This window comes from Trachypithecus francoisi, unplaced genomic scaffold (genome assembly GCF_009764315.1).
Source record: "Trachypithecus francoisi isolate TF-2019V2 unplaced genomic scaffold, Tfra_2.0 Lachesis_group21, whole genome shotgun sequence".
Classification (NCBI taxonomy): Eukaryota; Metazoa; Chordata; class Mammalia; order Primates; family Cercopithecidae; genus Trachypithecus; species Trachypithecus francoisi.
This window is the reverse complement of record NW_022681467.1, coordinates 33,138,358-33,166,227: the sequence shown is the minus strand read 5'-3', so window position 1 is coordinate 33,166,227 and position 27,870 is coordinate 33,138,358. Positions and strand designations below refer to the sequence as shown.

The following is a 27,870-nucleotide window of genomic DNA, read 5'->3' as shown; positions in this document are numbered from 1 at the left end:
GCTGTCCACACTGCGCCTAATAAAAATTATTGGGGTCTGAGGACCTCGGCGCTCCCAGAATTTTGTAAAAGTGCGTACAAAGGAGTCAAAGGTGGCCTGTGGCTGATATTTAGGGGAGATGGGGCGAGGGTGAGCTCCCCTCTTCGGGCCGTGTGATCAGGCGTCTGTGGTAGGCAGCCCGACTCCAGGATGGGTCCTCGGCCGGCTCCACTAGAAGACGAAGGGGGCGTCTCCCCGGCTTCCTGCGGCGTCCGTGGCGAGCTGAGGTGGAGGCAGGCTGCGGCAGACGGCGACAGTGGCGGCGGCGCCATGGCAGGGCTTGCAGGTACCGTGGCGTCAACCTGCTTGGGGCGGGATGAGAGGCCCTCCATGCGGCCGCGCCGCCATATTGTCCCTTCTGGGTCACCTTAGGCGTCGCCCGGTCCCCGTCACTGGGGTTTTCCTTCCGCATACCCCGGGAAGGGAGGGCCCCCCTGTCCGGCTTCAAGTGATTGCTGTGATTGGACCTAGCCTGGGCCTTGGGGGTCCCTTTCCAGCCCGGGGGTGGTCACAGTACTCCTGGGTGCTCGCTCCGGCCTTGTCCAAGGTCAGTGTCCTTGCAGGGTGAGGCAGGCAGAGCCGGGGGCACGGGGCTGGGGAGCGCGACCACCATCTCTGCGGCCCCGGGTTCCACGCAGGGTGCCCAGCTTGTGAGAGGCCTGTCACTCTGTCCCCATCAGTGTAGTTGCTTTAGTTCCTTTTTTTTGGCCGGGGCGGGGGCATGGGGGTGAGGGGAGAGAGGGTCTCTCGCTCGAGGCCCTGCTTCGGTGTCTGGGGTGATAGGCTGACGCTCTGCTAAGAGTCGCGGGCGCTTCTTACTCCCTCCAACTTTACATCAAGGGTGGACACCCCTTCCCTTTCCTTCTATAGACGTGGGGAGTGGCCCTCAAGGGCAGCTGAAAGAACGGAATGCCTGGCACACTAATGTCCTGGAAAGGAAGCATGGGGGATGGGGGACAGTTGCTTTTTCCTTCCCCTTTCCAAATCTCCTTTAGTTTCCTTCCAGGTCTTCGTGTCCCATTTCAGCGCTAAATGTTGGGAGACTGGGGTCTGTCCTCGGAAAGAAACAGCCTTTCTGTTTATAGGTTTGGATCGTCTTTATCCCTTTCAGGGAACTGGTGTGTTGGGGACGGCTTCTCTGCCCTGCCTGACATGGTCCAGTCATCCCGTCAGCCTTCTGGACGGCAACACCAAAGCTGGGACCAAAAAAAAGTTCCAGCTTAAGTGCTAATGCCAAGTGTTAGATCTTGTTTGCTTGTTTGTTTTAAATCAGAGACTAATTAATGTCAAGCAAATCTGTTAAAAGATTTGATCACGGGAAGCCTGGTCGGTTTCCAGTGACCAGGTCAATTCCATATCTGAAATTGGTCTTGTTAGAGTTACTGCCAAAACCAGTTTAACCTTTAATCTGTAATATGTTGTTTCAAAGAGGAATCTGGGTTAGGCTGTCTTTTTTTGCTGTTGTTCTCCTATCTTTGAAACACATGCATTCCATTTCAAGCCTGTCCCTGTGCGATATACCAAGAACCGTGCGTTGCCTGCCTCTCTGACTTCCTGCTCTGGAAATGCTCAGGAATCTGGATCCTGCTGGGGCATGGGCCCTGTGGGAGGGCAAGTGGGGGAGGGGAGGATAAACAGGATCATTCCCAGGGAAGATGGTAACAACATGTCTCTGGGGCATATAGAGGAAGTCAGAGGTCACCAGGGGAAAAGAGATTGTTGTTTGACTAGTGTTTTGTGTATGTGCATGAGTGCACACGTTTAAATCTCTGGTGGAGGAGGGGGCCGGGGAGGAGGAGTTAACTGCAAATTCAGAATCTCCCTTTGGGGTGTTGGCTCCTGAGGAGATACACATTTCAAAATAGTTATCTAGTAAATGACTCACAGTGGACCTGCTCCCCGATCCAACAGTTATCTGTTGCCCAAGCTCAAGGAACTTACCCCTGCCCTTCCCTGACAGCAGACATCCCTTCCTTCACTGACAATTCAAATATTCCACAGATAAAGGTAACAGTGTCACATAGCACCCTGCACCCCTAAAAGTCATGGTACCTAAACCTGCCACCTCTGGACTTCAGCTGGTTAGGCTAAGAAACTTAACATCCTGGAGCATTGATCTCAAGGGTCTCTCACCTGTTGCTGGAGTCCCACAGAGCCATTCCCAACTCCTTCCCAACTGATCTGCTCTGTCCTTGGCCTTGTGGGGACAAAGTCTTCTGGGAGCAATGACAGTTTAGGCAAAGGGGACATTCAGCACTGTGACTAGGGGCTGTGCAGTAAAGCACTAGGCATTTTCAATTCTTCCCATTGCTCTCTATCAGAATAAAATGTTTAATGATATAGTTTGTGGAAAAAAATTTTATAAACAAGGTGTGTTTGGACCATCTAAGCATTGCTTGGCATTGCACTGGATGGAAAGTGAATGCATTGTCTTCTCTGGTGGGTTGTTTGCTGCCAGAACATGAGGTTTTGTGGGTGGAGGATGCAAGTGGGGAGTGGACATTGCACACTGAAGCCCACACATGCAGGTGCAGGCCACCAGGGCAGCCCTTGCCTGGAAATCTGTCATCTCACCTTGTCACACTCACAGCCCTGCTGATGGATGGATGGAGGAAAAGGGCTTTGCCAAGATAATATGGAAAACTCTGGGGCTACCAGCAGCCTCTTGTCTTCTAAGTGGGGGCACAGGAGGTGCTGTGTCCAGAGCAGCCAGCTCTTACCATGCTGCTTTCGTCCACCTCCCTGAAATCTACCTTGTCACTTGGGCTGAGGTTAGAGCATCAAGGGCAGTGGGGCTATGGGCATACCCCTCAAAAGCTCCAAAGGGAGGGTCAGCCTTCATTGAGAACACATGTTGGTATGTTCATGATTCTGTGGGTTTAGTGTGGAAAACCACAGAAACTCCCAGTTTTGAGGCCTGCCAAGATAGGGGTTCAGAAGGGAGGAGGTGTGGGCATTGCCTGCTGATGAGTCACACTGGGGCGAGAGGAGACCTGCCTCACCTTCAGGCTATGGTAGCAGCTATAGCCACCCGGCCTAAGAAAGATGAAGTCTCAGATTGCGCATCCTCTCCGAGTCCTGATGAGTCCTGATTGCCACTGCAATGACAGTTTCTAGCATGTTAGGGTTCACTGGCATCTCAGAGGCCCTCTTAGAGAGGGAAACTGAAGATGAAGGGTATAAGGTGACATGTCCAGGTTCCCTAGGCTGATTGATGGCAAAGCCAAGACCAGAACTGGGATCTGCACCTCCCCACCCCTATAATTCTCTGATACCGAATGAAGTTTTAGATGCCTTTAGAGGTGCTGGTGACTGGGGGGCTTGCTTAGGGGAAGGAAACATGGTCAGGCTTAAGGGGGCAAGGTACTTTGTGCTCCACAAGTATTTGTGACAGCTGTGACTAAGGGATTCGAAGAAGTGGCAGGAAGAGAGATTTATGGCCCTCCAACTCCCTCCCTTGGTGTTGACCCAGCAACAGGTGTATAGTGACAGGGACATATAAAGCCGGAGACAAGGCTGAACAGGCGGCAGGGCCATTTGGTGAGACAGTCAGCTGACCCTGTGTAGAAAGAGCCCTGACTCACTGGGGAGTGGGAGAGGAAGACAAGTCCGAGGCCGAGCAGCCAGCCCACTGCCTACCCTGACATGATGGCAGGGGAGAGCCCAGGGCCAGGGACCTGGTAAGCATCCCTAAGAATAAGGAGGCTGGTGCTGGGAAAAGCAGAAATCCAGTATTGGGGAGAGAGGTTTCTGGGGTGAGGTGGGGCCAGGAGACCCTGCAGAGTAGCAGGGCCAGGCAAATTGTCCTTGTGGTGGTCCTGGTGGATATGGGGCCTGCAGCATTAAGCTGGGTGGAGAAGGTGCCACACTGCACCTCTTATCCCATACTCATTGTCTAAGCCAATGTCCACCCTGCCCAGTACTCATTTCCTTAGGGCTCCTAGATGGAGACCTGGAGTAAGGCTTTGTGTTCTGAAATCACCCCCTTGGTTCCTAGTGCCTCTTTGGAGGGCTACTGCCACCTTTTTCCCCTCCTCTCATCTTTCCCAAAGTGATTACTTGCTTTGGCCCCTTCTGCTAAGACCACAAGTAAAGCACCTATCCCTTTGGGGAGGGGGAAGTGGTCCCTTATTCCCAGACCACAAGTGAAGATGTCAGCCTTTCCCATTGGGGCGGGGGCGGGGGGGGGGAGAGGGGGGAAATGGTCCTTTATCACAGGACAGCATTGAGATGAGGTTGGGTGTGTGAGGGGCCCAGCTTATTGCAATTTTGATGGCCCTCCTTTTCCTCCCTCCCCCAAGCAGAGTGCCTGTTCCACAATGGGCACATCAGCTGAGTCTTAGAAGTGTGTGTTGATGCCGCTAAAGAAATCACAAGAGACAAAGTTTTGGCGCGCCTCCACTGCCCCGCAGGGTCCTGGGACACTGTGCGAGACAGGGGAGGTACTTTTTTTTATTTTTTGTAGAGGTGGTCCCTGTCCTCCAGGAGCTTACAATCTAGCTGGGGAGACACAACTAATGCACACTTAAACATTCAGTACAATTAGCGATTACCACAATATTGACCACAACTGCGTGAGACCAGGGAAAAGCAAGATCAGTGAGGGGCAAGGGGGATTCAGAGAAAGTGTTTTAGTAAAGGTGGGATTCATTTCCTTTTACTGCTTGAATAGTTCCAAATCAAGTGACACATTATTTTGGAGTAGGGTGGGCTTGGGAGGCAGTGAGGAGGAAAGGGGAATCGAGGGAGCAAATGCAGCGAGGCTGGAATGTAAGTGCCCTAGGCAAGGGACAGCGAGAGGGCCCCACTGTATTTCTTAACCACCCTCCTTCCTCAACTGTGCCCTCCAGTCCCGCCACACAGGCACGCGGTTGGTGCTGCACCAAGATTCAGGGCTTCGGCTGTCGATGACAGAACGTCCATTCTGCTGGCTGGTGTGGTGTTTGGATCTCCATGGTGGGGCCTGCTGGCATGGCCCTGACTTCAGGGCTGGGATGGCGCTGACCCAACTTTGTCCAGATCAGAATGTGGTGCCTATGCCCAAATCTCAGGGGTCTGCTCCCCCTATCCCCCCTCCTCTCCCGACCCCTGCCCCTTGGTGGGACCGGTGCAAAGGGGTTGGGAAGGGATCTGGTATCTTCGTCATTGTCGGTACTGCTTCTCCAGGGGTCTACTGGCCCCTCACTGACCTTGCCAAGTGCTCCTCTGGCGAGGGAGCACAGGGGACCCCCCATTCCTGCGCGGCACTGGCTCCCATGCTGGTTGAGATGCACAGGAGCACCTGATGATACGGCCGCCCAGGGCTGGGAGCTGGGGCCTCAGTTGGGGGCTCGCTGCCTGCGCTCCCCCAACACCTGCCGCCCGGTCCGCGACACCGTGTACGCCAGCTTCTGCAGGGAGTACCTGAACACCTGCGGCGAGAAACCCAGGACCCACCCTTAGTGGAGAGCACCCACAGCATGTCTGTGGTGCTGCCGTGCCCACCCCCGCCCCACCCCCTGCCCCGCCCGCCCGTCCAGCGTAGGCTGGAGAGGCGGGCGCGGGAGCAGCTTGTCCACGAGTCAGGGCAGCTGGAGCTTTTCCAACTGTGCTGAGAGCTGCATGGCGGCAAGCTGATTGGACCCACAACTTAGGTATACCTCACTTCTCGCAATGGGCTGTGTCCCTGGAGGATTTCGAAAAGCGAATCCTACCCAGTAAATGCAGCATTCCAGGAACACCTTGAAGGAAATATGCGATTCCTTTGGCAAAGGATTCCTTTAGCAGGGAATTCTTCCTGCAAAGGGAGCTTTTAGGGTAAATGGTTTTATGGGCAAAGCGCTTTCTTTTGATTTATCTCTTTTTACACAAAGCGCTTTTGCCTCTTTTTGATTTTTTTTTTTCGTAAAGCAATTATCCTTTTTTGGAAGCGCCTTTTTCCCCTTCTATTTTTCTCTCAAGGGGCTTTTTTCTCTAATTTTTTTCTTGAAAGCGTTTTTGCCTAATTCATTTATTTCTGTTAGCTCCCTTGTCTAATTTTTTTCTGCAGTGCGTTTTTAATCTAATGTATTTTTTTTTCTGCCAAGTGCTTTTCTCCGATTTATTTTTCCTGCAATGCGCGTCTTTCTCTTTTCCTGTGAACTACTTTTTCTCTAATTCGTTGTAGGGTTTTTTTTGTTTTGTTTTGGGTTTTTTTGCGAAGTAATTTTTATTTTTTCTGAGAAGTGCCTTTTTCTAACTTATTTTTTGTTTCACCCCCGCAAGCGCTATATGTTTTTTTAAATAAAATTTCTCCGCAATGCGCAATTTTCTAAGGTGGAAAATTTTCACTCTGCGAGCTGTAAAGTCTTGCAACACAGTAGTGCCCCGCCTCCCTCCTGGGGTCGAGTCCGGGTGTAGCGGGTTTTTCTTACCGCGTAGGTTGCTAAAAGCCTGGGTGATCGTCCGCAGCGGTCGCCCGCCGCGCCCCGAGTCTTTGTTCCCGGGCAGGCGCGGGCGCACTAGGGAGGGTCAGCGCGAGGAGGACGGCGCAGGGAATGGGCAGGGGCGCGCGGTGCCGGCAGCGGCACTTTGGCGGGCAGGGATCGCGGCAATCGGAATAGGACGGTCCGGGAGGCGGCAATCGCGACGCGGTCTTGCGGGTTCTGGGGGCGCGAGTTGGGAACCCTCTCCCACCCGAAACCCTGGCACACTTACCTGCAGCAGCACGCGGAAGATGTACCAGCCGATGATGAGCAGTTCAGCCGAGGCTGCCGCCACTGCCGCCATGGTTCCGAGAGTGGTAGGTGGGTGGTCAAGAGAGAGGGTTTGCCGAGATCGGCTGGTCTCGGAGTCCGCTGTTGGGCGCACTGCCGCAGCCGCGGTGGCCGCGCCTTAAGTACCCGCCCGCCACTTAAGTGCGCATGCGCGCCTTGGGGGGGTGTTTATGAGGAGGGGTGGCTGGGGGCGCTCCTCATTCGCCAGGAGAGGAAAAAAATAATCCATCTGCTCTTTCCATACCGACCCCCGCCTCCTGAGTTCCATCTTAGCCCCCTTCCAGAAGATTCCGCCGTGCTTGCTTTTGGATTTTGCTTTAAAATGGAGGGAGGGGTACCACGACTCTGGATAGAGTACAAGGCGAGGATGGGGGTGCAGGTCTCTTAGTGTGGCGCCCTTCTCCCCAGTCCCTGGCCTGCAAATTTGAGCTCAGACCCTGGTGCCACTCCAGAGCCCACCTTGGGATGGATGGAAAACAGAAATTAGGGAGGGGTCATCTGCCCCATAGAGCAAAAAAAATGGTGCCCCTTTCAGAAGCCTCGGCATAACAGAACCATGCTCGGCGCTCTTTTCCTAATACTGAATGAGTTTTAAGCCCAGGTCCTCTGCCTTATGAGTGTCCCTAAGCGCGTAACCCGTCTGATTCTTTACATCTCTCTTACGTTAGCGGGGAGATGAGGATCTGCGGTGGAGGTCACTACCGTAGGGAGCTGAGCCAGGGCACTGCGCTTTGGGCGCAAAAGCAGTAGTCACCTTGTTTCTGTGGGAGGGATACAGGAAGGATTGGCGCCCTTCGTATGCGCGGAAGGAATGAGCTTTCTACCGAGAAGTGGTTGGAATATGCTCGGGGATAGTTTTCTGCTGGACAGGTCGTTTCGACCTCTGTCTTCCGCTCCCCTCCCCCAAGCCCTGGTAGGTCGGCCTCAGCCAGCGGGGTTCTTTGTACCCGTTGCGCTGGGCGGCTGGATCACCGAACAGGGTTTCGCTACCGCTACCGGAGAGTTGTGGCTACCGCAGCCCCATTTCCAAGTGAGGTGGGTCCCTTTCAGACCGCTCGTCTTGTGGGTCCCTCGCACAGCGCAGATTTTGCGGACGGGAAGACCGGAATGCGGTTTGTGAGTGTGGTCCCCGCGCATCGGTGGCCAGCCGAAAGCACCTCTTTACAGCAAGCTGCCTTTTGCCCAGGGGCCAACTGGCATTTGCCCCTATGTGGATAGAAAATTAATTTTCGGCCGGGCGCGGTGGCTCAAGCCTGTAATCCCAGCACTTTGGGAGGCCGAGACGGGCGGATCACGAGGTCAGGAGATCGAGACCATCCTGGCGAACACTGTGAAACCCCGTCTCTACTAAAAAATACAAAAAACTAGCCGGGCGAGGTGGCGGGCGTCTGTAGTCCCAGCTACTCGGGAGGCTGAGGCAGGAGAATGGCGTGAACCCGGGAGTCGGAGCTTGCAGTGAGCTGAGATCCGGCCACTGCACTCCAGCCCCGGCGACAGAGCAAGACTCCGTCTCAAAAAAAAAAAAAGAAAATTAATTTTCGTTAAAAGCTCCTAGAGGTCAGATTCTATACAGTGCCAGCAGCAGATGGAGGTGTAATGATCCAAGCGACTTCAGTTTGGACAAAGTAGCATAGTGACTTTTTTTCTACATTGACTTTCGGAGAAGTTGGCAGGTTCTGGCAAAGTGACGCCGGGCTATTTGAAAAAGGCAAGCTTAGCCTAGGCTGCCATCTTAAAATATTTCGAGGCTGCAGCTGCCTCAGGATCCTTTGCCTGTGGTCTGGTGCCTGGCAGTGTGCCGCTAACAGCTTTAACTCTGCACTCAGTGCCTGAGCACCTATGGCTGTGAGAGATGCTAGATACAGAACCCTGTCCTTACCACGTGGGGGCACAGCAGGGAGCCCTTGGTCGTCCTTTGGCAACCACTGGGCGGTATTGTGAGGTCTGGGCCCCTTGAGGACGGGCTGCAGCCCCAGGAGGCGATACATGATCTCTGCTGGGCAGGGCCCAGGCGAAGCCAGTCCACTGTATGAAACCGTGCCAAAGAGCCCTCTCCCTGATCCCCCAGGAGAAGCCCCGGGGAGACATCCCAGGAAGCTTCCCGAATTAGTGACTTGGAGAGGAGTAGAGCTTTCACGGGTGGGCAGGGAGGAAAGGGCATTTCACATTTGCTGTTGTTAACCATGATCCATTTTCCCAAATAAGTATACATTCTGTTCCTGTTTTTTTTTTTTTTTGTATGTGTGTTTGTCTGTCTGTCTGTTCTTTGTCTGTTTGTCTGTTGTGTTGACTTTTCTCTTCAGGATCCCTGCTGCCTTGGTGATCCCGGGCTGACAGCCAGAGAGCACAGCGGCTCAGCTCCTGGAGAGTGAGGGTTGAAGAAAGCAGAGGGCAGCCGCCTGCGCCCGCTGGCTCCCATTAGGTCGGTTCCTGCAGCGGTGCCCGGCAGCCTTGGTGAAGGCCCTGCCCGGCAGAGATCATGTATTGCCTCCAGTGGCTGCTGCCCGTCCTCCTCATCCCCAAGCCCCTCAACCCCGCCCTGTGGTTCAGCCACTCCATGTTCATGGGCTTCTACCTGCTCAGCTTCCTCCTGGAACGGAAGCCTTGCACAATTTGTGCCTTGGTTTTCCTGGCAGCCCTTTTCCTTATCTGCTATAGCTGCTGGGGAAACTGTTTCCTGTACCACTGCTCCGATTCACCGCTTCCAGAATCGGCGCATGATCCCGGCGTTGTGGGCACCTAACGGCCTGCCCTGTTAGCTTTCCAAGGAAGCAGAAGACGGGAGGGGAGGCATTGACATAGGTCATAAAGCATTGGAGTTTCAAATCCCGCAGCCTCGCGGGTGTCACATTCCTGACGGCGCCTTTTTGGCCTGTGATATTTTATCCTTATAATGTGAATAATGGCACTGACCGGTGCTTTTATTGTAAAGTCCTATAGTCGTGGGTGGTCTTGTGGTTGTGTGTGTTCTGTCCCCATCTAGGTCCTGGCTGGCCGCATGACCACCCCCCTCGCCTCATTACTGCGAGGAGTCTGGGCCCATCCTGGTCAACCGCCCCAATGTGACCTGGGGCAGATAAAATGCCAGTCTCATTGTCACCTCTGTGACTCCTCCTTGTCAGGGTCTCCTTCCTTCCCAGAATGTTACTGACTCAGTCCCTCTCCTGGTTTCCCTTTACTTCTCTTCTACCCTTTTCCTTTTTTGGGGAGTACCTGTCCAAGACAGGGCTCATTTTTGCACTTATCTCAAATTTGAAGAGATTGCTGACGCCCGAGAGCCTCGCTTTTTCATCCTTCTTTCCTTGTTCAGCAGGCTAGACAGAAACATGTCTTGACTGTTTGTTGTCCACAAATCTTCAGTATTTTCTCTGCTTCATTTTTAAGAAAGGAAGCAACAGATAGATGTTGCTCTTTCACCTGGGTGTCTGGGCTCATGCTTTCCTGCCCAGCCTCACTTCCTTTGCCCTTCCTCCTGCCTTTCTCAACTGTTCCAAGGAGGGGGGCCTCATTGTGTCTCCCGTGCATGCTCTGCAGCATTGAAGTATGGTGTGTTCACATAGTTCTAGCAGTCCCCAGCTGAGTGAGTGGGAGAGCACCTGTGTGTTTCACAACAGCCACGATCCCCCTGATAGATGTTTGGATATTTTTTGGTGTGCCCTGTGCGTGTGTGTGTGTACAAATACATGTGTATATTCCTTTTAAAGAAGCTTTATCGAACATGTTCTGATTTTGAGGTTTAGCAATAGCTAGCTATATATGGTAGGTGCCGCTACAGTTTTTATTTAGCATGGGGATTGCAGAGTGACCAGCACACTGGACTCCGAGGTGATTCAGACAAGACAGGGGAGCAGTGGCCATCATCCTCCTGCCAGGGGCTTCTCCGTTCCTGCGCATATAGACTATACGTTATGAAGAATACCCAGGAAGACTGTGTGACTGTCACTTGCTGCTTTTTCTGCGCTTCAGTAACAAGTGTTGGCAAACGAGACTTTCTCCTGGCCCCTGCCTACTGGAGATCAGCATGCCTGTCCTTTCAGTCTGATCCATCCATCTCTCTCTTGCCTGAGGAGAGAGATGGGCCAGGCAGAGAACAGAACTGGAGGCAGTTCATCTAGGGAATGGGACTGTGAGGCCATACTTGTGAAACGTTTGGACTGCTATTCTAGAGCTTTTATTTGGTGTGTTCGTTGCACAGCTGTTTGAAATGTTTAATAAAGCTTTATAAACTTTACTTTGTGGTTTTATGTGGCTGCAGTCCATTTGGGTCGTGGTGTTGGATTTCGGAGTTGGTGGGGGGCAGGGGGAAGCATGGAGGGGCTGAGTCCTTGGCGCCAGAGTACCTTAGCCCGAAAATTTGATCTGCTTTCTGGAGAGCAGATGGTGGGGATGGGGGAGGGGGAGTAGAGGGCAGGACAGGCGGTGAACAGGAGGGAGTCTGAAAGTTTTCAGAGATGAGACATTTGCGTTTCTCAGCTCCCATGGCTTCTCGCCTGAAATTGTTTCCCTCCATAGGAGATTTGAGTAACCGATCCCTTGACAAACAACTTAAGACAGCTGGAGCTCTAATCATCAAGGATTTTTATGGTGCTGCTTTTGAAGTAAAAATAGTGAAACCCCTTATGGCATTTCAAGTGGAAAAATAAATAAGATTGGCTGTCCAATCAGCCAGACGTAAGGTGATGGCTAGAAGTGCCGAGAGTGGTGTGGTTCCATGTTGTAGATAGGCACGTGCTCCCATGGCCATGACCTTTGAGGCAATGTAGGCTAGTTTGTCAGGTCCTGTGTTGGGTATTCACCTCTGAATCTCCTTCTAGAAAGCATAGTAGGAGTACTGCCTGTCCAAGGCACAGGGCTGTCATGAGGTTTTATTTAGTCACAGTCGTGAAGGGCTTTGGTAATTTCATAGAAGATCACCTGTTTTACCTAGGCTTTCAATTTATTGCCATAAAATTGAGTATGGTTTTCTCCTGTTCACTTAAGTCCGCCCATTGTTACTTTATTCCTTTCTTCATTCAAAACTTGCCAAAGATTTGTCTATTTTAGAGGTATTTTCAAAGAACCAAACTTTTGTTGATCATATCTGTTGGGTAATTTTCTTTTCTGATTCTTTTGTGCTTTTATCTCTGAATTCTTCTTTTCTGTGTTTCTGGATAGATTTCGTGGTTCTGCAAAGTCTTGACAAGCTGAGGAGTCATACCTGGAAAGGATGGTTTGTTCAACAAACACTGAGACCCTGTACTCGGCTTACTGGGGATTTCAGGGGCAAGACTCAGGCCTGACTCTCCAGGAGCTCATGAGTGTAGCCTAGTGGGAAAACTTAATAAAATAGACAACTGCAAATTCCAAAAACAAAGCAAACAAAAAAAGGCTTTTGTGTCCCTTCTCTCCTGTGGCGACACCTGGATGATAAATGAAGCCAAGATTATTGCTTATTTTGCTCTCCCTCAGAAAGCAGCTTTCTGTTTCAGGTCAAGCCTGCTTAAGAGTCACAAACAGGCCTCGCTCTGAAAGATTTGTGGCCCTTTCCAGCAGGGAGCCTGCAGCCCACCCCTTCCCAAAGTGACTGCCAAATCAGCATTCTGTCACCCCACAATGCTTCCTACCTTGCCAGGCCACCACCCCCTCTTCCTGAACTGCCTTTTAGGAAAATGAAAAGTAGATACCTTTTCTGTAAAAGAGTAGGGGCAGCAGGCCTTAGAAACACATGCAATTCCATTGGTCACTGTGGCTCCTGGTATGAAATGGTTGCCCACATGGTACCTAGTGACCACAAGACCCCACGAGCAACCCCCTGGGCTGCTTTAGGAACTGGTCCTTGTCCTGCTGTGGGCCCCAGTTTCCAGATAGGTAAAATGTGATCTTTGGAGCAGACAGTTTTTCTAGTCCTAATATCCTGGGAGTTCTTTCTCCCAAGATCTAGGATCTTCCTGGACCCATTTGAGGATGTTAGCTGGGCTCTGAGTAGGTGGCAGTGCACTTTCAGGATAGCATGTGCTTTATGCTTTAGTCAGTGTACCATGTGAGCCCAGGTACTTCCTCTGTCAGGAAACTTCCCTGGATTTCTTCTCCCTGGAGATCTGCTTGACTGGAGCATTTCACTCAGCCTTCTGTGGAGTGCTACTGCTAGTGTTAGGCAGACTTCCCCTTCTGTAGCGACTGAGTTTCTACAGGGCACGGCCCATGAGGGCTCCTCTTGTCTCCCAAGGGGGCCTGCATTGTCAGTCATTTGGCTGGTATTTGGCAGAATCCCATGCAGGAATAGGCCTTGGGACTATAGGGTGGACCATTCCTGCCATCAGGGAGCCCTCCAGGCTAATGGGAAAGGACACAACATTGAGCAGATAATGCCAGCGATACGCAGCCATGGACTGTGTCAGCTGCTACAAGAGAGGGTCTAAGAGGGGGCCCAATATGGGCCTGGAAGGATTAACTTTCAGGTGGAGCCCTGAAGAACAAATATAAAGGTTTGAGCAGTGAAGTAATAAATGAGATGTTATTATTTTACCATCTAATCAAGCATCTCTGCTTTACAGATAAAGAGACTGGGATGAAAGTAAAATGAAGGACCACCACTATGTGGCTACCCTAGAATCAGAACCCAAAAAGGCTTTTTGGGATAAAGAGGTCAGTCTAGCTAAAGCTAGCGAATTGTTGGGAGATACTAAGGGAATCTAAGGCTGAAATGCTATTGGCAGACCTCAAAACTCAGCCCTCAGAACTCTTCATTTCCATCCAACTGGGAACCATCACAAACGAGGATCTGATGGGAGGTGGGGAGTAACCCAGTCAGAACAGCCTTTGAGATGGGATTCTGTCAGCAAGAAACAGGACAGCATTTGAGTGGTGAAAGTAGCAGGGCATGGAGAAGGCTACTGGCTTCTCTAGATCACTGGGAATGGGGAGAAGTAGTCATAAGGAGTGAGTGTGAATGAGGTAGAGACACAGGAGAAAGGATAGGCTGGGGAGAAGGAAGCAGTAAAAGATGATAGAAAGAAAGCCAACTCCTGTTGAACAGCTGCAGGAAAGGAGGCCAGAGAAGGGCTGTCACATGTGTCCATTCAGTGGGCAGAACCAGAACCCTGTCTCCTAGCATCCAATGCAAAGCTCACTCCCCAATGCACCAAATTGTGTGAAAGGGCCACTGTTCGGAAAGGAGGAATGACGGAAGAAGTGCTCTCCTTGATGGAAGATGGTCCTGCCTGGGGAGCTTGGCCTGTCTCAGCCCAGCAACCCTCCCTCCCCAGTATCTTCCTGAGAGTCCCAGGAAGAACAGAGTTTAATCTGCCAGGCTTCAGGGGGAGAATGAAGTATGTTGAGAAAAAATTCTATTGTTAGGCAGGCTTGAGGTAAAAAAGAGAACCTGGCTAAGCAGCAACTGAAGGCTTCAGACAGAAGCCCTTGGTCTCCCTTTGGGGTACTAGAAAAGGGACTCAGAAGCTGGGCAGAGATGGACTTGAAGGACTGAAGAACCTTGATGCAAGGCTTCAGGGAGCCCCAGCCCTTATGCCCTGCCTTTGTGACTGTACCTCACCTGTCACATAGAGAACACACCACCACCACAGCATCTGCCCCAAGACACAGTCTCCATAAATGTTATTTCCTCTGTTTTATGGCTCCCTGCCACTGGCCCTTACTAAGCTCCAGCCTGTTAGGGATGTGATCTGATCCCCCAGCTCTCCCACTTATTCATTCATATGAGGAGCATTTGCCAGGCTCTTTTCCAAGCTCTGAGAAGCTGGTGCAGAATGACTATGCCCTCCTTGAGGAGCTCAGATCAGCAGGAAGGAGGACAGAGTCATTCTTGTGGGTAGATAATACCATGTCATTAGGGCTTTAGTGGTGTTAGGTAGAGATTATTTGGGAGACCATATCTCAGTACCTCTGTGTGAAGTCAATTATTTTTTACCTTCTCTGCAAAGGCAGTATCCTAAAAAGGAAAACACCAAGGTGTAGCTTGCTTTCTGGGAGACCAAAGTTCTCAGTTTGAGCCCCTACTTAGCCACCAGCTTGCCCAGCAACCCTCCATGCATTTCCCTCTCTTGGACAGTAACCCCTGTCTGTCCATCCTCCTCCCAGTGAGGAACCAGAGGAGGCATATGTTTGAGAATGCTTTGTCAAATATCCCAAAGGGTCAGATATGACTCTTCTCCGAAGACTAATCTGGGTGGTTCTGGCTCTCACTACTTTTCTGGGCAGCTTGTGTGGAGCGTGTACTTGGACAGCTCAACACCTTTTCCAAAGCCAAACCCTCTGACAGCCTCCTGCCCCACACTGGTAGTAGTGAACCTCCAAGGAGGGGGCAGAGAGGCAGGTGCTGAGGCCCTGGGGCTGATTCCCATCTACTTTCCATGTGGCTTTGCTCTCTTTACTCTTCTCTAGGCCTCTGTTTCCCCATTTATAAGTCAAGGAGGGGGCTGGACCAAGAAGTCTTTAACATTTCCAAAGCTGTCTTCTGTGAAACATCAGTGACATTTATCTCCTTGTTATTTTAGTCTTAGAGATAGTGGTTGAAAGAAAGTGTATTAAGACAATCAAGTGTTTAATCAAAGGATCTTTTGCATTAAAAAATAAACTTGAAATCTCTTGGGTGCAGAACTGTCAAGGATCTTTTTTTTTTTTTTTTTTTTTTTTTTTTGAGATGGAGTCTTGCTCTGTCGCCCAGGCTGGAGTGCAGTGGCCGGATTTCAGCTCACTGCAAGCTCCACCTCCAGGGTTTACGCCATTCGCCCGCCTCAGCCTCCCGCGTAGCTGGGACTACAGGCGCCCGCCACCTTGCCCGGCTAGTTTTTTGTATTTTTTTAGTAGAGACGGGGTTTCACCGTGTTAGCCAGGATGGTCTCGATCTCCTGACCTCGTGATCCGCCCGTCTCGGCCTCCCAAAGTGCTGGGATTACAGGCTTGAGCCACCGCGCCCGGCCTCAAGGATCTTAACTTAGAGCCAAAGAAGACATGGAAGTGTCTATGAGGCAGGAAAGGCAGACAAAGCCCTTCAGTAATTCCATATTGTTTATGGGCCCAATCCTTTGGCTTGGTCATCAAGGCCCTGCACAACCCTTGAAGATAAGGGGCTTAGTCTTTGTTCCTTGACCAAGCACAGAACCTACCTGACCAGGCCTGGCATAGTACCTGCTGGTTGGCTGACCTGGTGGCTAGATGGATAGGTGGTTCAATCAATTGCTAAGAGTCCCTAAGTAATTGGGTGGCCCAGTCTTTCCTAGAAGGAAAGGAACTCAGTTTGCCTCCCAAATCTCTTGGCAACTCTGAAGTGACAGAGATTATCTTCCAGCCTCCAGACTAGTATTTTGAACAAAGATATGTGAGAAGAACCTTATAAAAGACTGCCCAGCCTGGCATCCTCACTGTGGCAATAGCCCACATGTGGTTTAGGAGTAGCCCCACCAGGTGGTAAACACCCTGTAAGATCTGGATGTAGGTGGACTCCTGAGTCACTTGTAAGCCAAGGGGATTCCCTCTTCTTCCCTCCCTCTACCTTTCCCATACCCTAACTCTGCATGTGGGACTTCCCCAGCTTTCCCGCTTTTATGAGTTCCTCCCCATAGGCCGACAGGCAGGTGAGCGTGCAGGAGTGCAGATCGTGGACCACTGTTTCACAGAGAGTTGACCGAAGCTCTGCTGAGAGGTTTCTCGACTTGCCCAAGAGTTCACAGCTAGGGCAGGCTGTCCTTGATTCCTGAACTCTGATCACATCTTAGGTGGTCCTCTGCGTTGCTCATTTTCCCATTTCCATCTTCTCCTCCCCTCCTAGATCATGAGTGTCATCTTTAGAGTAACAATCTGAGAACTCCTGCAGCCATGCCCTACTGCCACACACACCCATGTGAGCCCATCACCAAGATTTAAGCTCTTTGGTCCTATTCCGTCAGACCATTCTGGGGAAAAACCTGTCCTCAGTCCAACCCCCAGACTCCAGCTGCAATGCTATGGGGTTTAGACTACTATTCACAGATGAGGTGGGCCAATTGGGGGGCTGCTTTTTGGTGGTTGGCTTTTGGTTTTGTTTGTTTTTACTTACTGGCCAAATAGGATCCAGTTCTTATTTCTACCCTCAGAGCCATTTTTATAAATGCCATATGGTTCCATTTTGTACTGACATGAACTAGGGACCACAGGCACATAGCACACACCACAGCTACTGTGACTAATAGCCCTGGCAGCTGTGCCCTCCTTACAGTCTGGGTATGCAGTATGAGTGATGTCCAGAACCAGTAAGATTGGATTGGGCCTCCCGATCCCTGGTCGTGATGACACCACTGCACCTCTAGTCCCGTCTCTCCGGTCCCTTGAGCTTTCCTATATCCATCTCCTTCTTTTAATTCAGATCACTCTTGCAGGACAGTTGCACCAGATGTCTCTCTGCTTTCAGTCTTGTCTCTTTTAACCCATCAACCAAATGGCCACCACTGGCCATCTTTACCAGCTTAGGTCATGTTCTGTGGCTCTTGGCCTAACTTTGTCCATCCGTATTGCCTAGAGGATGGCATTCTGTTAATGGAGCAGAGCATTTCACAGTCTGGTTCCCTACCCCTAGGTGTTCCTGCTCTGCTTCTGCAGGTGCCCAGCCAGAGGAGCCCACCTGTCCTCCCGGAAGAGATGTCCCCTTTCACTTGGGAGTCCAGGAGATCGCCCAGGGAGAAGGTGTGGAGGGAGGGGTTTTGAGAAGGAATATGAAGTCTCCCGTGGTAAGCAACACCAGCAAGACAACCAAGAAGAGGCAGTTGGGTTGGTCAGTTAGGAGGTCTTGTCATCCATCTTGGGGTTAGCAGAGCAATAGAGACAGATATCACATCACTATGGGAAGAGAAGAGAATAAGAGGAAGAAGTGGAGACGAGAGGAACAGATCACCTCTTCCAACTATAAAGGGAAAGAGATGGATAAGTGGAAGTGACCCGTTTGGACTGTTCTTTTCTGATTTAGCTAATATTTGGCCTGTGCTTTTCTGAATCAGGCCCTGATAAGCATTTTGTCAACAGTACCTCCCTGAAACCTTAAGAGAACATCCTAGGGTTGACATGGTTTTACCCACTATACAGAGCTTCAAAAGATGAAGGCACTTGCCCGAGATGGGGGCAGAGCTAGGATTTGTGTCCCATTCTGTTGCCCTTCAGAGCCACACTTTCACTACTGTCCTTGTCTTCCCTGTAGTCATGAGGGGAGGGAGGCGGAGGGCTGCCTGAGGTTAGGGAGCTGGGGCAAAGGCACCAGGGAGGCTCCCGGTGCTCAGATAGGACTGGAAGTCTGGGACATAACACTTTTCAGAGGGGGAAGGGGCCAGGGAAGAGAGAGGCTATTTTTAATAGCCAAATAGGACATATAAGCTCATTAAAAACCAGAAGGAAAGGAATAAAATGTTTAACAAGTGTCTGAGTGGAGAACCTCCTTCAAGTTGAAAAGCAATGAAATGACATCAAGAAGACAAAGGCCAATAGCGAACAGGGATAAGTGATGGCCTGTGTCCCAAGTGGCCTGGAGTGGACGGCACTAGATGGACAGGTAGGGGCTTAGCCTTGGATAGCAAGCATGCAACGACCCACCCACCCAAACCTGGGAGGCTTAGCACTCAGCAGGTGACCTCATCTATCCTCAAGCCATCACTGGGAGGTGCTCAATAAATATTTGTTGGGGTGAAATAACTGAAATGGGAAATTAGATCAAAGAGGAAAAATACCAGTGTTAAGCTATTGATGATAGAAGAAAGGGCTGGGTGTGGGGCTCACACCTATAATCTCAGCACTTTGGGAAGCCAAGGCGGGTGGATCACCTAAGGCCAGGAGTTCGAGACTAGCCTGACCAACATGGAAAAACCCCATCTCTACTAAAAATACAAAAAATTAGCTGGGCGTGGTGGCATGCACCTGCAACCCCAGCTACTCGGGTGACTGAGGCATGAGAATTGCTTAAACCCAGGAGGCAGAGCTGCAGTGAGCTGAGATCATGCTGCTGCGCTCCAGCCTTGGTGACAGAGCGAGACCCTGTCGCAAAAAAAAAAAAAAGAAAAAAAAAAAAAAACAATAGAAGAAGGCCAGGATCCACCCTTGGCTCGTTAATTCGGGCTGCCTGGAGTGTTGAGAATTGATACCCACATTGTGGTCAGTACTAGGACGACCAGACTCTCCTATGGGCACAGTTCTGTACAGTTTACAAGGGTTTTTTTTTTTTTTTTTTTTTTTAGGGGGAGTCTCACATACTCATGATATTCCCCATTTAGGGTCTTGAGGTTTGAGGACCCTGTTAGACTTACCCTCAGTCTGTTGGGTAAGTTTGCTTCTATCATCTTGGATTCTTGATTATCCCTATTTTTTAGAGGAGGGAACAAACTTCAGGTCTTCCAGAAAGAACTGGCAAAAAGAGGCCTGTATTCCTCTGACTTGACTGTCTTCTTTACACACCATGCCACTTTCCTGAACAATATACAAGTTCATCATGTAATTATTTTAGAACCCAGGGTCCAAATATTTTTATGGTCAAGATTCGATGGGCAAAGTCCTCACACTGAGTTCTCCCAGCAAGGATGCTTTCCACTCACTTGCTGGGCGGCTGCGGGTCACCTCCCCCACTGGGCCTTGGGTTCCCCATCTGTGAAATGAGGTAGTTGGATTAGATAATTCCACAGTTCCCTTCCAGCTCTAGCATTACCCTCAGATATCCTCATGCCTAAAGCAGTAATTGAATAAGGGGCATGGTGACCCCAGGTTCTGGGTCAGGTCTTCATCTTGCGGCACGGAGGAATCGTGATGATGGCTGCAGCCCCCAGAAGATGAACTTGGCAGGAGCTGGCTGAGATGATTTTTCTGCTGATGGTGAAATGTGTTGGCAGTGTCTATACAGGTAGGTTGGCGCAGGTGAGGAGTGGGGTGGGCACTTTGCCTCTTGTGACCCCGAATAATGTTTCCTTGCAGAATTGGAAGCCTCCAGGACAGGTGGATGCCAGTTGGATTTAGCCGTTCACATTGGCAAAGTAGGTGATCCATCTTTCCACACACTCTTCTGTCAGGGCTTCCAGAAAGGCTTTCTGCTCCCATCCCTTAAACACCTCCCTGTCTTTCACTGTCACTGTGCCTGGAATCATAGCCTCCTGTAGCCTTTCAGTTCCTGTTCAGGTGGTATGTGCTCTGAGAAGGCTGTGACCATAAATGCTGTAATCAGCCAGGAATAGCTGAGCTCAGAGCCAGAGCCAAGAATGGAAGGGTTACCCAAAATTGAGGCATGGACTGTTGATTGACTAAAAAGAGAAAAAGTCCATTCCAACTTCACCTCAGAGCACACACCCAAATTCGAAAATTATTTTCAAAGGTCAAAAGGAAAAATGAGCCCATTAAAAACCAGAGGGAAAAGGAATATTAACAAGTGACTGAATGGGGAGCCCATTTAAGCTAAAAAGCAACAAAATGACATCAAGAAGGCAAAGGCCAACCAATTTGACTACATTAAAACTAATATTTTCAAAGTCAAGTAATATCACAAACAACCAAAAAGCAGAGTGGTTGCAGATTCTTAATGTATTAAAAAACACACCCAAAACCCAATAGTAAAAGCAAAACAGGTGTGTGTAAGTCACCTAAATTGAGTTTACAGGAAAAGAAATGGAATTGATTGAAAAACTTTTTGAAAAAACATTCATCTTCACTGATAACCAAAGATCAACAATAAAAGCAACAAGGAAGTACAAATTTTCCCTAACAAATTAGGGGGAAAAACTGAAGAATACCCAGTGTTGCTGAGGATAGTGGAAGAGGCACTGTTTCACACCACTGGGGGGAGTGTGAATTGGTGTACACTTCTTGGAAAGTTGGAAGAAGAGAGAAATTTTCAGAGAGAGTAAGTGGCCTGTAACTTGACTCAACATTTATTGAGTGTCTACTTTGTGTCAGGCATGATGATAAGTTTTAAAATATTGGCCAGGCACAGTGGCTCACGTTTGTAATCTCAGCATTTTAGGAGGCCAAGGCAGGAGGATTGCTTGAGCTCAGAAGTTCAAGACCAGCCTGGGCCACATAGCAAGACTCTGTATCTATAAAAGTATACCCCACACACACACACACACATACACAAAGATAAATATGATCCTTGCCCTTGGGAGTTCAAAGAGTTAAGAAAGACACACAGACAGACACTAAAATGATACCTAGGAAGGAGAAGGCCAGAGAGATGCCTGGGACATGGGAGCATGGGCAGCTGGGGTTGGTGGTGCAGATTTCATGGGAATATCCAAGGAGGTTCCTAGAAGAGGTGACTGGATAGGTAGAAGTTATTCAAGTAGAAGGCAGAGGTAGAGGTGAGAGGCATCATGGATGAACTCATAGACAGCTAGGGGTTGCTGAAGTGTGAAATGAGAGGCTAGGGGTGGAGAAAGCAGAACCAGCTTACATAGTGCTAATATGTCTAATTCAAGACTTGGGTGTTCAATTGCAACAGGGAGCCCCTGAAGCGTTTTGTGCAAGTAGGTGCCATGGTAGGATTTCTCTTTTGGGGTGATTACTCTGGTTGCTTAGAGAAATTTGGAGGCATGTGGGCCAGAGAGGAGATGATTGCCTTGGTCCAGGTGGGGTCCAGGAGGGATAAGGGTAGGGGCCAAGAGGATGGGAGGAAGTGGTCAGATCCAGGAGGTGAAATTGGGAGAATCTGCTGACTGGTTGGTTGCTGGTGTTAAAGAAAGAGAGTAAAGGATACCTTTCCTATTTTCTGTCATGAGTGACTGGGTGAAAGGAAGAACACCCAGGAGAAAGAGCAGGTTTGGGGGCTGAGAGAAAATTGTTGAGTTCAGTTTTGGACAGGTTGAGTCAGAGGTGAGCATCCAGCAGGAGGTGGCCTGCAAGAAGCTAGATAGAGGGTCTAGATCCCAGCAGCAGATTTAAACAAGAGATTTGGATTGAGACTTTGGTGCTTGTAGCCATGGGCTTTGGTGAACCGGCTCTAGGAGAACGCACCAGCTGAGAAAAGAGAGGGGGTCCAAGAATAAGAGCCTTGCCCCCATTTAAGGGGTGGGCAGAGAGAGGGAAGCCCACAAAGGCAAAAAAGAAGTCAGACATAGAAAAAGCACATGCAGCCTATGTTGGCATGGAAACCTGGGATGTGGAGCACTTTCAAAAGAGAGCCACCAACAGACGAAAGAGAAAGGCCAGCTAGACAGGGACCGAGAGCCCACTGGATGTAGTAATTAGGGGCCACTAGACCCTCATCAAGAGCAGTTTCCTGTGAGAGACGGGACAGAGGAAAATGAAAGGGTAAGGAAAGCAGGCAGCATGGCCATCTCTCAGGGAAAGCTGCTAGAGTAACAGTTTGGGCCAGGGGACAATTTCTGAGCTGGCTCTGGACTGAGATGACATAAGGATAGATGTGATAGGAGCAGTCCAGAAGGCTATCACCTAGAGTCCTCCCGCCTGTCTGAGTCAGAGGCAGGAGCAAAGGGCGACGGTGGGCAACGAAGGAAAATGTGCATAGCTGGCATCAAGTAGGAAAGTATATGTGCCAGTTGGGAGCTCACCAAAGAAGTGTGGGCATCTCAACAGGGATAGATGAAGAACCAGAGATGCACTCAAAGACGAAGGACAAGGCCAGAAATGAGTTCGTGACATTTTAGGAATAGGTACAGGAAGAGAGTTCTGCTGAGGAGACAGAAAAGGAGGGGCCAGAGGAGAAGACCAAAAACATGGGGTTCCTAGAACCCAGAGGAGAGTTTCCAAAAGGGCAGAGTGGGCACTGGTGGGCCATATGCACAGAGGTCAGCAGAGGCTCAGGCATCTCCCAGACCTGGCCTTTGGGGGCTTTTGTCACAGCAACTTTGGGGCAAGGGGCAGAAGCTCCTCTTGGTGTGGGGGGAATGAACTGAGTCTGGCTGAGAAAGGAGGGAGGGGGAGCTGGAGCAGGCAGCGGGTCCAGGAAGGACCTGATTCTTCCAGGAGACACGGGAAGGAGGAAGCAGTGCAAGCCCAGTCGGAAGAGCAGGGCAGGGCAGTGAGAGGGGCCCTGGAGCTCTGGGATTAAGTGTAGAGGTGAAGGGATTAGTCATATTGGTGGAAAGGGACAAAAGTAAATGATGTATATTTTAGCAAGTAACCTGATCTCCATGTTCTTTGGGAGGCCTTTTCTCTGCCCTCTGGTTACTGACTCCAGCTCTAATTAGCGCGGTTTCGTCTGCCTCGTGGCTGGGGCTATGTCTTTTTCATTTTTTTGTACCTTTCGGCACCTAGCAACAGGCAGCCAGCTAGGCAGGGGCAGAATAATTATTTTCTGCTTGAAACCCAGTGTCTGAAATGGAGATTCAGAAGTTTCTCTTTGTATCAAAAAGACTTTGTGACAACCTCCAGGGAGCAGTGAAGTAGGTAAGGCCCAGGCCACAGGCTTAAATGGGACACTCAGGGTCTCAGCAGTAGTTCTATTTGTTGATATTGCCTAGACATCAAAGAATTCTATTTCTTCCCTATCTGGACAGAAGTCAAAGTCCAGAGAGAGGCTTGGTTTAGCTGGCTGGGCTTGGGCCTTGTGCCACCCTCTGATAGGACCTGGGTGGTAAGAGTCAGGACCTGGAGGAGGGGCCTCCATGGCTTCCATGTGAGAGAACAGCCCAGGTCCCACCACAGCCACATAAGATGGAAAATTTCCCAAAAAGTAATAAGGGGCTTCAGGGAAGAGTAAGTCATGCTAAAAAGCCAAAACTCCCAGATATCCATTAGAAGAAGTAGCCAGCTCAGAGGCAGGAGACTTCCAGGTAAGAGAGGGAAAGGCCTGGACTAGACCAGTGGGGATGGAGAGAGATCAGAACTTGTGGTAGATAAAACCCAGAAATAATTAGTGGGTGCTTATCTGTGAGAGTGAGAGAGAAGGTCAAGCCAAAGGTAATTCCCATGTGTCTTGGTTTTGTTTGTTTGTAGGGACAGGGTCTCACCATGTTGCCCAGGCTGGTCTCCATCTCCAGGGCTCAAGCAATCTTCCCACTTTGGCCTCCCAAAGTGCTGCAGTTACAGGCATGAGCCACCGTGCCCAACCCCATGTATCTTGAGTGGAGTCCTGGGTGGATGGTGGGGAGGCCCCTGGGGTGGGGAACACAGCATGGAGAGCCAGTTTGAGCAACAGGATAGTGGACTCAGACACAGCCAAGTGGGACCTAGCAGACACTTGGATCCTGGTGTCCAGGGCTCAGGAAGAGATTCAGTTGGAAGCCCTAGCCCAGGGCTGTCACCACTCAGAGTAATGGGGACCCACAGCATAAGTGAGATCACCAGGGAGAAAGTGTAGAGAAAAATGGGAGAGGGCCCAGGGCAGAATAATGAGTCATAGTGACATTTGAGGAGCCAGGTGTGGGCAGGCAAAAAAGGAGAAAGAGAAGGAAGGGCCTGAGAGATGCGACAACCAACCAGGAGAGGGGGTTGCCATGACAACCAAGGTAGGGAAGCGTTTCAAGGAGAAAGTAATCAACACTGTCAAATGCAGCAGAGAATTCCAATAAGACAGAGAATTTTTCCTTTGGATTTCATGATTAGTAAGTTTTGATGGCCTTAAGAGCATGCTGAGGGAGTGATGGCCTTGGCTAGAATAATGGTGAGATGTGAGAGGACATGGATCTGGCACTAAGAGTCCTCTAAGGAGTCTGGAAGGAAGACTTGGAGATGTGAAGGGTAGGGGCTGGGAGGCTGAGGCTAGGAAAGATGAGCAGGTGTATAGGCTGAGCTCCCAAAGTGTTCAGCATCCAGTGTTTAATACGAAAGTTGATACATTCCACGTAATTCTCTTGTAGCACCTAATTGTGTGCCCAGCCCAGCAGTGTGCCTAGCCCTGTGGATACTTGGGTGAATGAATTAAAATAGAATCCCTGTTCTCATGGAGCGTGCATGGTAGTAGGGGAGAAAGTCATAGTCAGATAATCACATATGTAAATGTACAATTTCCAACACTGATAGGCACTCTGAAGGAAAGGTACTGAGTACTGAAGGGTGTGCGACCAGGGGACCTGCCCTCATCTGACTCTGGGAGGCTTCCCTGAGGAGGTGATCCTCCAAACCAAGATAGGGAGAAGAGAACAAAGTTAACAACAAAGCAAATTGGAAAGCATTCTGAGCAAAAGGCCTGACTAGGGAGGAAGGAGAGGTGAGACCAGAGAGGCAAGCAGTTCTGGCTATGCAGTGCTTTGGAGACCAGGGCTGAGCTCCTGCCAACATCCTGAGAGCGAGGGAAGCAGGGGATGTGACCTGCCCTGGTATGTTGCTGTAATCTGCCTGAGACTCTGGCTGTTCTGTGGAGAAATCATTACAGCAGCATGGGTAGACAGGGAGGCAAGTTTGGAAGCTTTGTTGTAGTGGACAGGATTTGGACACGATCTGCATATTCTGGTTAGTTTTGATGCTAGATGGAATGAAGAGGGACTGGAAGAGGGCAGCATTGAGGATGACTCCTGAGCTTCTGGTTTGCCTTACTGGTGAGATGGCAATGCCATTTTCAGAGCTGAGGAGTACTGGAAAGGGGCCAGGTCTATAAGGTAGACCCCAAGTCCAGTGGTAACAGCTGAGACATCCCAATGGAGATGGGAAAGAAATGGCTGAAGGCACAGCTCCAGAGCACAAGGTGAGAAATTGCAGAGACCAGTCCAGGGCTTCGGGGGGCTCCCAAATAGAAATATGGATCCAGATGTTGACAGGCTTCTGGGGCATTTTTAGGCCCAACAAAGAAATCAAGCCCAAGGAGCACCAACATTTGGAGATTAGAAAAGAGAAGAAGAATCCTCTGAGAGCACTGAAAAGAAAGAGCCGGGAGGTGTCTCAGCAGAAAGATGGAGTGGTCAGCAAGTGGGTGTGTGCAGAGAGGTCAGGAGGACCAGGGCGGTCCTGAGCTCCTCCAGTGTGCACACGCACAACTTCCATGGTGCCTCTGGAATTGGGCAGCTTGCTGGCCCTGCTGATTGGCACCCCAAAGGGCCATTGGGGGACCTCTGAGAATCTCTGTCAGAGCAGTTTGGGTGGGAGTCGATTAAGGAAAGAAGCAGCAAGATCCAGGACTTTTAATCTTTTTTTTTTTTTTTTTTTTTTTTGAGACGGAGTCTCGTTCTGATGCCCAGGCTGGAATGCAGTGGCTGGATCTCAGCTCACTGCAAGCTCCGCCTCCTGGGTTCACGCCATTCTCCTGCCTCAGCCTCCCGAGTAGCTGGGACTACAGGCGCCCGCCACCTCGCCCGGCTAGTTTTTTGTATTTTTTAGTAGAGACGGGGTTTCACCGTGTTAGCCAGGATGGTCTCGATCTCCTGACCTCGTGATCCGCCCGCCTCGGCCTCCCAAAGTGCTGGGATTACAGGCTTGAGCCACCGCGCCCAGCCAGGACTTTTAATCTTAAAGGAGAGAGCAATGCTGGCAGATGAACATTCTGAGGATAAGGAGCCTGAGTAATTGAGCGATTGGGGATGGAGACAATTAGTGAGATGAGCTCCCGAAGGGGCTGGGATCAACTGTGGAGGTGGATAAATTCATTTGGAGGCAATAATGTGTATTTGACTGAATGGGGCAAAATTAAATTATGTACCTTTTAGGGAGTAACTTGATCTCCATGTTCTTTTGGGAGCTTTTATCCGACCTGTGTACCAACTGTAGTTCTAATTAGCACCAGTTTTATCCTGTCTTTTGGCTGGGATTATGTCTTATTATTTTGTGTGTTTCTCAGCACCTAGCAACAGGTAGTAAGCTCCTTTGGTGCCGAATCAGTATTTTCTGCCTTGGAATTAAATGTCGGAAGTCAGCACTCCAACTTCTTTTGACCAAAAAGATTCTACAATTATCCAGAAGTTACAATGCAAGAAAGAAGAATTGGATGTTAAGTCTTGTGTAGCAGGGATTATGGGGAGTGGATCAAGACAAAGTAGAGGTATCTGCTCCCCTCATCCTTGTAAGCTCCATGCCATTTATCCATGCTTACATTCATCATCTCATATGAGCTTCGCATTTCCCCACAAGAAGTGGAGCGTTACCCTATTACCTACTCATAGAGGAGGAACTGGAAGCCAGAGAGGGAGATACCTTATTGACACAGAATACAGGTGTCAGGAGCTGGCTTCAGACCTCAGTCCATTCGGTATGGCAGTCCCTCTTCCCAGGACCAGGTGGAGCTGGAGAGAAAGAGGGAGAGGAGTCTGTGACGTCCAGATGGAGATGCTCAGCTGGCCCTTTCCAAAGGTGGGAGGTGAGGTCGGCCTGGAACCCTATCGGATGCTAAAGTGTCCTGCCACACTGTGCTGATGAAAGCAGGTCCCCACCACAGTGTATATACATTGTGTGTTTGCATCTAAAACGTCTGTAGTTGTTTGAAATGTTTGAATCTTTAACCCATCTGAGATGTATTTTCATGTATGGTGTGACACAGAGCTCTAATTTGCTCTTTTTCCAAATAGATATCCAGTTTGCTAAGCATGTATTGTTCCAACACCATTTTTTCTCTCAATTCCCTGTCTAGACTCCAGTTCTGTTGATCTATTTGTCTATTTCTGAGCTAATAGTACATATTAATGAGCAAAGCTTAATAAAGTGTCTTATGGCCTGATAAGATAAGCACTCCGCCCTTCCCCCAAGGCCTTTATTCCTTTTTTTCTTTTTGAGACGGAGTCTTGCTCTGCCGCCCAGGCTGGGGTACAGTGGTACAGTCTCTGCTCACTGCAACCTCTGCCTCCCGGGTTCAAGTGATTCTTCTGCTTCAGCCTACTGAGTAGCTGGGACTACAGGCACGTGCCACCATGCCTGGCTAATTTTTGTATTTTTTGGTAGACATAGGGTTTCATCATGTTGGCCAGGCTAGTCTCGAACTCCTGACCTCAAGTGATCCACCCACCTCGGCCTCCCAAGGTGCTGGGATTATAGGTGTGAGCCACCGTGCCCAGCCCCTTATTCTTTTTTAAAATGGTCTTGGTCATATTGCACATTTACTTTTTCAGGTACATTTTATCATCAGCTTGTCAAAGTTCTGTGTACAAAATATCTGTTGGAAGTCTGAGAAGAATTGCATTGAAGGGGAAATTAACAACTTTAGAGTATCAGTTCTTCCCATCTATGGACATGGTGTCTATCTCCTTTTAATCAGAATTGTATTTGTTTTGTTTTGTTTTTA

General features: G+C 49.9%; 2 protein-coding genes across 8 annotated transcripts; one reads left to right on the top strand and one right to left on the bottom strand.

Annotated features, from left to right (window-relative positions):
• On the top strand, positions 1-27,870 carry BLCAP (BLCAP apoptosis inducing factor). 5 transcript variants are annotated; one of them, XM_033186383.1, is made up of 4 exons: positions 1-325; positions 17,346-17,473; positions 19,692-19,750; positions 27,698-27,870. In XM_033186383.1, the coding sequence occupies exons 1-3, from the start codon at positions 190-192 to the stop codon at positions 19,731-19,733; spliced, it is 306 nt and encodes a 101-aa protein (XP_033042274.1). In that variant the 5' UTR covers positions 1-189; the 3' UTR covers positions 19,734-19,750; positions 27,698-27,870. The 5 variants fall into 5 exon arrangements, 4 of the variants coding, with proteins under 4 accessions (XP_033042274.1, XP_033042273.1, XP_033042275.1 ...); XM_033186382.1 differs by lacking the exon at positions 17,346-17,473 and having other exon boundaries at positions 103-325; positions 26,437-27,870; XR_004431226.1 differs by lacking the exons at positions 1-325; positions 17,346-17,473 and adding an exon at positions 18,724-19,620 and having other exon boundaries at positions 26,437-27,870.
• On the bottom strand, positions 4,425-7,721 carry NNAT (neuronatin). 3 transcript variants are annotated; one of them, XM_033186379.1, is made up of 3 exons: positions 6,715-7,721; positions 5,679-5,759; positions 4,425-5,450 (listed from the first exon to the last, which is right to left on the bottom strand). In XM_033186379.1, the coding sequence occupies exons 1-3, from the start codon at positions 6,784-6,786 to the stop codon at positions 5,358-5,360; spliced, it is 246 nt and encodes an 81-aa protein (XP_033042270.1). In that variant the 5' UTR covers positions 6,787-7,721; the 3' UTR covers positions 4,425-5,357. The 3 variants fall into 3 exon arrangements, with proteins under 3 accessions (XP_033042270.1, XP_033042269.1, XP_033042272.1); XM_033186378.1 differs by having other exon boundaries at positions 5,684-5,759; XM_033186381.1 differs by lacking the exon at positions 5,679-5,759.

Excerpts from the sequence above, each read along its gene's own strand:
- BLCAP (XM_033186382.1), top strand. The coding sequence starts at position 190 with ATGGGTCCTCGGCCGGCTCCACTAGAAGACGAAGGGGGCGTCTCCCCG. Across the intron at positions 326-19,691 it reads CGCCATGGCAGGGCTTGCAG|AATTGGAAGCCTCCAGGACA; the intron begins GTACCGTGGCGT and ends GTTTCCTTGCAG. Across the intron at positions 19,751-26,436 it reads TAGCCGTTCACATTGGCAAA|CACCTAGCAACAGGTAGTAA; the intron begins GTAGGTGATCCA and ends TGTGTTTCTCAG.
- NNAT (XM_033186378.1), bottom strand. The coding sequence starts at position 6,786 with ATGGCGGCAGTGGCGGCAGCCTCGGCTGAACTGCTCATCATCGGCTGG. Across the intron at positions 5,760-6,714 it reads TCTTCCGCGTGCTGCTGCAG|GTGTTCCTGGAATGCTGCAT; the intron begins GTAAGTGTGCCA and ends ATTTCCTTCAAG. Across the intron at positions 5,451-5,683 it reads GACACAGCCCATTGCGAGAA|GTGTTCAGGTACTCCCTGCA; the intron begins GTGAGGTATACC and ends TTCTCGCCGCAG.